Below are 9,821 nucleotides of genomic sequence, written 5' to 3'. Positions count from 1 at the left end.
TAAATAAATAATAATAATAATAATAATAATAATAATAATAATAATAATCAGTTTAGGGAGCCAACCACTTGTAGGTCCTGATTGTACAGGACAACAAATAGGTAGATTTCTACGGCCACGTCTCTCTATCTCAGGCTCCAATCTCTGTTTTATTTTTTCAGGGGCACCAGACTCACCACTCACCATGGTCGGAACAGTTGGCCTGAAATATGAGATTACATCTGCCCCACACAGCGCGCTCTAACATTCACATCCAAACCGTGCATTGAGAACATCTCCCAATGACAAGTACGGAAGATGTTCCCAATGCACGCTCAGATGAGCAAACCTATCTTATTTTCGAACTGTTACAGATGGCACATTCAGCTAAAATCCTGCAATATGGTCGCGTCAGCTAAAACCCTGCTCTGCGGGTGAAGGTAACCTTTCCACGGGCCCACAGCCATGTCATCTGGTGGGTTGCTTCCAAATATTGGAAACCGAAAGTTTTGAGCAGATTCCCCCCCCCCTCTCTCTCTCTCTCTCTCTCTCTCTCTCTCCTGACATGATAGAGAAAGAATGAAAGATGCATGAAGCGCTCCGTCCCGTGTCTTAAGCCCCTCTCTGAGTCTCCCTCTCTCTCTCTCTCTTTCTCTCTGAGATCGACCTGAAGGATCTCCTACCTCTGCAAGGCGTTATACTTGTACCTACTTTTTCGCTCTGATCAGAGGGAGGTATGTTCAGCATGGATGTTTCAATACCCAATTGCCTTCATATTGCTTATCTGTTTTTCACTGATTATTTCATCTGAAGTCGTTACTATAGGGTCCTTCTACCCTTCTATTTACTGAGCAGTTATTTGAAATTCTCTGCCTCCTGTATGCTGCTTTAATAAAAAGATTTGTGCGAGGCAATTGATATTTGCAGCAGGGTCTGTAATCTCTAGTTTTTCCAGTCCCACCCTATAACATTTCAGGTTATTTAAATATTTTGCGCTCTGAAAATTCGAGGATCAACATAATACCTATTGAAGAAATATGGGATTTTTATGGGTTTCTGTCTGTTGATTTTTGTCTTGTTTCATTTATTTCCATACTTACTTTTTCGCCATGGAAGTTGAGTAACCTTCGGAAATAGAAGAGTAAGCTCGCCCTTCGTTTTGGGCCTGTAATTATTTCTTCCAGGTTTGGTGCTTCTGGTTCTTCTACATAAGCAACACACTCGTTAAAGTCTTGAACTAATTACAGAATGACTATTTATCAATTAAAGCTAGTCTAGATATGCTGTTCCATAAAATTGAGTTGATAATGAAGTCCTCCCAAAACGATTTTCTTTAGATTTGAATATAGAGCATGGGCTTTTAGGAATCCCCAAATAGTGGCTCAGTCAAGTAATCCTTATATTAGAAGTTAGAACAATGTTGATGAGATGGTTTTCCGATCATTTTAAATGCGATAATAGTTTTGCTCCGGTGCTTTAAGCCAATTGTGATTGGGAAGTGCAGGGGCAAAACTGCCATTCTGGGGAAGGTGAACTTTAAGCTTTAGCTACCCAAAATTTGCGCTTTAAGAAAAGTTTGCACAGAAGTAATGAGCTTTCATTGTTTGACCATACATTGTTCCTTAGAGTGGAAGCCGAAAGATAAATGCTTTTTCCTTAGGCTGCCTTCTGTGCTGCAAGTAGATAATTGGATTGATATGTGTAAGCATTTTCTTATTCTGCACTGGTTGACTTAAATATTTAGTTGGCAGAAATAACTCATGTTTTTATATATTTTCTTTTAGGGGTTTTTATTGTTCAGTCCACCCCTACAAATCTGAACTTTTACTATCTCAGAAATTGCTACCCAACCAATACTTTTGGCTCTGTTTCTTTGTTTGCAATGCAAATCTGAACTGGATGCAGATTTTGCACCTGGTTCAGTTTTGCATCCATTTGTTTGTGACTGAAATTTGCACTTGTGCCTGATGCAGAATTTGAACCTTTTTAATCTCATTTGCACTAGTTTTTCAGATGCAAAATTTGCATTAGTTTTTCAGATGCAAAGTTTGTGCCACCTTCTTCCGAACACAGATCTGTTGACCACAAAAGGCTGGTCACATCTGTGTGCACCAACACCACAACCACACATTGGGAGCATCTCCTGTGAATGATAATAAATAGTACAAGAGATGTTCCCAATGTGTGACTGTAGATGTAGATGTTGTGTACACACGTTTTGTGGTCAGCAGATCCGTGCTCCCTTCTCCTACATTACTCCTCTTTCATATAAAATGGGATCATATCATTTTACTTCTCACAAACAATGAAACAAACAAGACAAGGTCAAATATGAAGCAAAAGTAAACCAGAATAGACACTCAGTCCATTTGCACTCCCATGCATTTACACCTGTGCAAATTTTTGCACAGCAATGGGGACTTTATAAATGGTTGACATGATTATTGTATGCCAATGATTTAGAGTTTAGAATAAGTAAGCTTTAATTAAGATCTCGTTTTCTTTCTTTTAATCCTTTGTGCACTATCAGCTTCTAACATTTTATTTGCTCTTCTTTGTTTGTTGTGCCTATCAGGTCTGAAGAACTTAAGTCCATCATTTTATTTCATAAAATTTTAGAACCATGGACCCAAGTGGTTATACAGTGGAAGTAACAAGTCTGTCTCCCAATGCGACAGAGAAAGATGTTTATGATTTCTTTGCTTTCTCTGGCACAGTAGAACATGTTGAAATTGTCAGGTATTAAAAGTCTCATAACATTTTTGACACCAGTTTTCATTCACTCTTCTTTTTAATATCAGATTTTGGTTTCTATCTAGATACATTTGGATTCCATTCACAAATTGTATCTTTCACCTTCAAATTCATTGTACATCAGCCATTTAAATAAATAAGAAAATCTTATTTACTATCTTCATCATTTTCTATTCAATTGTTTATTGGAATTTGATTATTTGACCTTAGCTTCTTCTTTAATTAATTTAAACATTTTGAAACTAGACTTTTACCAATTAGCAAATTCATTGATGATTCAATTTGTTTTTGATCACATTAAATTGTTTCAATGACTTTTTTGAGATGGATCCCAAGAAACCTCAATCATTTGGCTGATGGGTTAGCAAAATCTGGTTTGGGAAGGGACTTCTTGTATGGAGCTAATATAATGCCTTACTGCTTTATCCCCTTTCTTTTTGTCTGCTGAGGTTTGTACACATTTCATCTTTTTGTTTACAATATTGTACAAGTTATCTTTCCTCAAAAAAAAGTCCAAACGATTCCAATAATATCTCGTCCTCCTACACTCCTATGGTGTTCCACTATGCTAGCTACAATAGTAAAGGGGCCATTACTTGGTGCAAACCGTGCAATGGTAAAATCTTGGGTTGGCAAGCATGATAACATGGGTTCAAGTTTGAGAGCAGCAATTTTGTGCAAAAAAATGCCAAAGATTAGGACCATATCCAGTCTACCCGTCCCAAGACCCCAGATAGCTGGAACCAACATTGCATAGTGGCCTTAAAGCTGTTAGAACATGTGCAACCATTTAATTAGGTGATTCATGAGATATTTTAGTCTTCTTCCTCCTCTTAATTGAATCTGTCCTAAGTTGTAGCTTGATGTAACATTCTTGTCTCAAGGATGACTTTGATATGAACGGTAGTATAGTGAATCTTCTTGGATGGTGATTTGAGAGATAACTTTTTTAATTGAAAAGACTTGTCTTTTTTTATCAACATGTTTTAGTTCATTGAATTCCGATATGGATTCCAATTATTCCTTGTTTTCTAGATGGATGAGTATATATTACAAAAAAATAACCCCATGGACCAAAACCACAACAGACAACACTACCTCTTCCAGCCAAGTAGGACAGGGCAGTATGTAAATATGAAGAGTCTGATCTCCAAGAACTTTTGAAGCTAACACAATTACCAATATGTTGATTTGGCAATGAACATGAATGCAACAGACTGATTTGAAGTTCTTGGATATGGACTGTATCTCCCTGAGAACCCAAAAGATTGGCAAGAAGTCATCTAATTTTCCCTCTTGAGTTATGAGATGATTTACAAAAGAATCAGCATCTACCTGTAATTCTCTGATTCTGAGTTGATCTTCCCCTGTGATCCCAAGTGTACACCTGTGGCTTCAACCAAGAGAACAAACCCACTGGAGATCCTAGCTTATGTAGTAGATACAAGATTTCCCTCTGGAATTTTTAATAGTTGTTCTCAGGCTGGCCATGGTCATTGTTGGAATAATTGCTACTTTAGTATTTGACTTTCTGAAGATTTCTCTTTTCCATAGGTTCCAATGGTCATTAATTCTACAGATGAATAAGGTTGGGTAGCGACTGTTGTTGGAGAAGATAACACTATTGTGTATTTTACAAATTTATCAACATATCAGGATGGCAGGATGTATTAGGATCTGGTTTCTTTGTTAAAAGCATTATCACACAGCACCTAAGATTATTGTTGACTCTTCATACTGCATAACAGTGGGACAGGATTCATGTAGGATTAAATCAGTCAACAATGATTCAACTACTCAATAACTCTAAGTATCTTATGCTTTTGAGGATGTGTATTTAAATTTTAAAACAGTTCTTAGATCATTGAGATGATCTCTTTATAAGAATTCGAGTACCTGGGCTAAGTCATAATAATCGTTTTTCTGTGCTTTCAGTTGCAATTGTAAATTTTCAAGATGATACAGATGTCATTCTACTAGTTTTAACTGTTAAATATTGCACACTGATGCATCTCTATCACTGACAATTGTGTTAAAATGTGTGTTGTTCCTTGTGACTTTAACCAATTGGTGAGGATAGAAGTTCCTTGATGCATCTGCTGGAAAAATACCAAAAAAAATCTTATAATGTTTCATGCATGTTATATTAACAACGTTATTTAATTTCTGATATGGAAGAATGTCTTTAATAGATGTGGAGAATATGCTTGCACTGCCTATGTGACATTTAAAGAAGCTCATTCCCTGGAAACTGCTTGTTTGCTCAGTGTAAGTTTCATGCAATCTGTGGTAAGAAAAGTTGGTTTATGTACTGGGATACATTGATATCTTGAATGTTTCAGTATTCAATACAGAAATACCTAGTGTCTAAAGAATGGTGTACGCAAGATGAAGTGTATATGGCTTACAGAAGCATGACTCAAAGACGACATATTTAGGAATGTCATATTGAAACTTATTGAGTTCTTGTTATCTTAGTTGCATTTCACGAGTCTTGCCTCTTACTCATTTACTTTAATTTGGATTTTATGATTTTATCAAACATCCAAAATCTTTTTCACTTTCGTTACTTTTAGGCTCTGTTTGGTTTGAAAGAAAAGGAAGGGAAATTAAGTCAATTAAGGAAGAGGTTTCTCTTCCTTTCCTTCCTTTTCTTTCAAACCAAAAACAGCTTTAATGGATAAGCATTTAATCTTTATGGATAATCATTTTTCTCTTTATGAGAATAGTACGTTGTAACTTGTTAAGGGCCCGCGAATAGGATCTCGTCACAGGTCGGTCAACGGGGAAAACCTCTTGTTTTCCCTTGTTCCTCCCTTTTCTTGAGGAACCTATCTTGACGCCTAAATGGTGATTATTAAAGAGATCACCCCCTCTCCTCTGCTATTTCTTGATTGGAAATTTCGATGCCTTTATTGAATATCATCAGCTCCTTTAAATAGGAGATTACAAGAAGATAAGAGTCCTACTTTTAGGAAGGCTCCCTACTAATCTATACTACTGAATTTAGCTAAGATAGAAACAGATAAGATAAGAACACTGAACATATAAGATAGAACTGTATCTAGCTAGATAAGATGAGAACACTGAATTAGATAAGATGAGAACACCGAATCTTGCACCCTTTACTGTTGTTGTCTGCGGCGATATTGCTTCCCAATAAAAGCGTCCACAACATTACTCCCCTCCTGGACTAAGAGCTTGTCCTCAAGCTCGAATTCAGGATAGGTGTCTTGAAACACAGTCAAAGGAATCCAGGATAGGGGGAATGATTTTGCCCTCTTGGATCGGGTTCCAATGAAGAGGGTTCATCCTTATCTTCCTCTTGTTCCACCAGGAGGCAGAAAAGTCTCTTGCACTTGTGCCCTGCTGAGTAAGGTTCATCACAATTAAAACACTGTCCCCTCGCCCTGCGTTCCGCCATCTCAGCTCTGGACAAGTGCTTAATAGGGGGTGCAACAACGCTTCTCCCCACCCTGGATGCCGAGTTGGAATTGTTGCTTGTCTGTGGTTTCTGTTCTTGGCTGGCTGCTGAAGATGGAGCCATTCCGAGTGGTTTCGGGGATGCCCATGCTGTTTGAGGCCGCCCTATACTAATACTTCCGCGGTTGAGTTGCAACTTGCGTTCAAAGGCGCGAACCAAATTCATAGCAGTAACCAGATTGGGGGGATTTTGCATCTCCACATCCACCCTCAAAGTTTCTGCTAACCCCGCCGTGAACATGTCAACCTACTGGTCTGGTTGTACCGATGATGCTCTTGCAAGGAGGGTCTGAAACTGACGCTGATATTCAGCCACCGTTCCCGTCTGTTTGAGGTTGATTAGTTCGCCTAATGGATTGCTTGTTAATGGGGGCCAAATCTAAGAAGGCAGTAAGATTTGAATTGGGTCCAACTGAGCCCGGGTTCCTCCTGCTCCAATCTATAAAACCAGAGCTGCGCCTCCTCCGTCATGTGGAATGCGGCTAAGCTTACCTTGTCTCTGTCCTCTGTCCGTTGGTTGCGGAAGGATCTCCAGCGCCATTATAGGAAGGAAACTCCAGCCTGTTGTATTTGGGAACGATCGCGGCTCCCTGGGCGACGACCTGCTGCTCGCCGGACGATTCTACCATGTCTGGTCGGCGGCCGTTTGTGGTTGCAGCCTCTTCTGGATTCCTTTCCTTGGTAGAAAGATATAACTCCATCAAGCGCCTTAATTCTCGGACGTCGTCCCTGATCTCGCGCACCTCCGTGCTGTTTTCCACGAGCTTGTGCTCCAGTTCATGAACCCTAGTCGTCAACTGCTCAAGGTCACCCATGACGCCCTGCTTTGATACCAGATTATTAAGGGCCCGCGAATAGGATCTCGTCACAGGTCGGTCAACGGGGAAAACCTCCTGTTTGCCTTGTTCCTCCCTTTTCTTGAGGAACCTATCTTGGCACCTAAATGGTGATTATTAAAGAGATCACCCCCTCTCCTCTGCTATTTCTTGACTAGAAATTTCGATGCCTTTATTGAATATCATCAGCTCCTTTAAATAGGAAATTACAAGAAGATAAGAGTCCTACTTTTAGGAAGACTCCCTACTAATTTATACTACTGAATTTAGCTAAGATAGAAACAGATAAGATAAGAACACTGAACAGATAAGACTCCCTACTAATCCATACTACTGGAAACAAATAAGATAAGAACACTGAACAGATAAGATAGAACTGTATCTAGCTAGATAAGATGAGAACACGGAATTAGATAAGATGAGAACACCGAATCTTGCACCCTTTACTACTGCTGTCTGCGGCGATATTGCTTCCCAATAAAAGCGTCCACAACATAACTCAATAAAATCTATAACAATTCAGACTTATATAATTTGGTACACTGTAGTTCAATTGGTCCTAGTAGGGTCTATTTGATGGTTTTCAAGATCTATAAAAGCAGTACTTTATTGTTTTTACTTTAAATACTCTAACCTGGTTGCAAATTTAGAGCTGTACTGAACCACTCATTTCCAGTATTATGCATCATTACAATTCCAGTTAGATCTTTTCTGTTCATCAAGTTCAAATTTGAATATCTCAGGGAGCTACAATTGTAGATCAACGTGTATGTATTACTCGCTGGGGGCATTATGAAGATGAATTTGATTTTTGGAATAGGCCTTCATGGAAGCTGGAAGATGAAACGAGCTCAACTGTAAGTAGTTTTCTTGATTTTTAGTTTGATAATTAGTTCATTATGGCTTCCCAGACACATCAGGCTACACCATAAGTTAAGTATCTTGATAACATGTCAAACTTTGTATTTGGATGATGGATTCCTCCAATTTGATTTTCTTGAACTTGCTTGAATATGGCTAGTGAAGGAAACAGAATGGGCTGCCCAATTATATTATCAATAGCAGAGGATCAAAATGAAAGGCATAATATGAAACATGCCCAGTTAGAATAGCCACTGGTCTGGTTGCTCTCCAAAAAGAAAGTACAATTAAAAGCTAGAATCATCTAAGCAGGCTGTTTTTAGGGGCTATTGCTTGTGGCAATGGTAAAAGTCATGGGTTGACAAATGTGAGAAAGCAGATAACACAGACTCAGTCTGAGAGCAGCCACCTTCATATAAAATCCTCCTATAGCCATGACTAACATTGGTAATGGCCCTTATCTATGCGGGCTATTTTTGTTTTGTGGAGATACCTTAATAAGAGACCTATTAAAACTTTCATGTTGTCAGTAGGCTATTTACTTAATGTAACTTTGGATTTGGTCATGACCCACTCCTTATTAACAGTGTATTAGCTGCAGAGGAGATTACAAAATCTGTTCATTCAATAAGAGATGGTATTGAATAGTCAAGAATGCAAGTTACACTCAAAGAATCCGACTATCTTTACATTATCTCTAGATCTTTTGTCATCCTTTGTTTCTTTCCCATTTTTCATTTTAATTTTTTGGGATTGTTTATCCTCCTGAGGTATTTGCAGGCAGCACATGAAAGTCGCATTGTTCCCACTCCGGGAGAAGCAGTGACAATGGCCCAGGAAATGGTGAAAGCCATGCTAGCCAAAGGATATGTACTGGGGAAAGATGCATTAAACAGGGCCAGAGCCTTTGACGAGTCCCATCAAGTCTCATCTTCAGCTGCGGCCAAAGTCTCTGAGCTGAGCAAGAGAATTGGACTTACCGATAAGGTTTGTGCAGGAGTTGATGCTATTAAATCAGTGGATGGAAAGTATCATGTGTCGGAATCCACCAGATCAGCCCTATATGCGACAGGGAGAACCGCTGCAGTAGCTGCCAACACTGTAGTCAACAGCAGCTACTTTTGCAAAGGAGCTCTCTGGGTGTCGGATGCCTTGAGCCGAGCAGCCAAAGTTGCCGCTGATTTAGGTAGTCATGGTGGTAGTAAAAAATGAAAGTGTTCAGCTAAATCGGGCACAGCTTCTTGATGATGTATATTTTTATATCTTAGTAATTACATTTGGTTGTGCTTTACTAGATGTGGCCTCACTGGGTTCATGGTGTGTTAACATGATATCATGCCCCAGAAAGCACCAGAGAGTGCTCTTTTTAGGAGGTTATGTATAATCTCATTTTGTAATATTTTGGATTGTTTTTTTTTTCTCTCTAATTGCTGTTTGCCAATAAAAAAAAAAACTATTAATCTAATTGGTTCATTCTAGGGAGCGTCTAGGGTGCTATGATGTGTGTGCTTAAATGGTTGGGCATGCATTTGGATATTTCAAGGAACAACTAACAAGGGAAAAATGAAAAGAGCCAATTAGGTGCCATTATAATTATATAATATGGAATATTGAAAGGGAGAAGCAGGATTGTATATTTGTATTCCATAAGACCAGTTTTAAGTTTTAACCCCACCTCTGACACACCCCAGATGCAGACTTGATAGTAGCTCAAGGTCGATCACACCATCCCCCTTCTAAAAGTTAATCAGTGTGAAGTGAGAAGATGGAGAGCTGGTATTGGACTTAGTGTCCAAGGAACTCTTGAGGACAAAACATGAGGTGCCTTACCAATGGTTACATGGGAGACGAGTTTGGATAAACCATACATGTACATTGGCAACATCTTCTGTACTTGTATTTATTATT

General features: G+C 38.9%; 1 protein-coding gene across 1 annotated transcript; it reads left to right on the top strand.

Moving 5' to 3' along the window:
* The first annotated feature begins 494 nt into the window (after nucleotides 1–494).
* LOC104586769 (binding partner of ACD11 1) lies at nucleotides 495–9,378 on the top strand. Its single transcript, XM_010244114.3, has 5 exons — nucleotides 495–713; nucleotides 2,555–2,718; nucleotides 4,926–5,001; nucleotides 7,796–7,909; nucleotides 8,694–9,378. Exons 2-5 carry the CDS (start codon nucleotides 2,603–2,605, stop codon nucleotides 9,123–9,125), a joined length of 738 nt encoding a protein of 245 aa, XP_010242416.1. The 5' UTR covers nucleotides 495–713; nucleotides 2,555–2,602; the 3' UTR covers nucleotides 9,126–9,378.
* The last annotated feature ends 443 nt before the right edge of the window (nucleotides 9,379–9,821 follow it).

The sequence above is a fragment of the Nelumbo nucifera genome, chromosome 4, assembly GCF_055504915.1.
Source record: "Nelumbo nucifera cultivar China Antique chromosome 4, China Antique-T2T, whole genome shotgun sequence".
Classification (NCBI taxonomy): domain Eukaryota; kingdom Viridiplantae; phylum Streptophyta; class Magnoliopsida; order Proteales; family Nelumbonaceae; genus Nelumbo; species Nelumbo nucifera.
Note: the sequence above shows the minus strand (reverse complement) of the source record. Positions and strands in the feature narration are given on the sequence as shown.

What these genes read in the sequence shown, in the direction of transcription:
- LOC104586769 (XM_010244114.3), top strand. Translation starts at nt 2,603, where the DNA reads ATGGACCCAAGTGGTTATACAGTGGAAGTAACAAGTCTGTCTCCCAAT. An exon ending in GAACATGTTGAAATTGTCAG is followed by an intron (nt 2,719 to 4,925) that starts GTATTAAAAGTC and finishes TGTCTTTAATAG; the next exon opens with ATGTGGAGAATATGCTTGCA. An exon ending in AAACTGCTTGTTTGCTCAGT is followed by an intron (nt 5,002 to 7,795) that starts GTAAGTTTCATG and finishes TGAATATCTCAG; the next exon opens with GGAGCTACAATTGTAGATCA.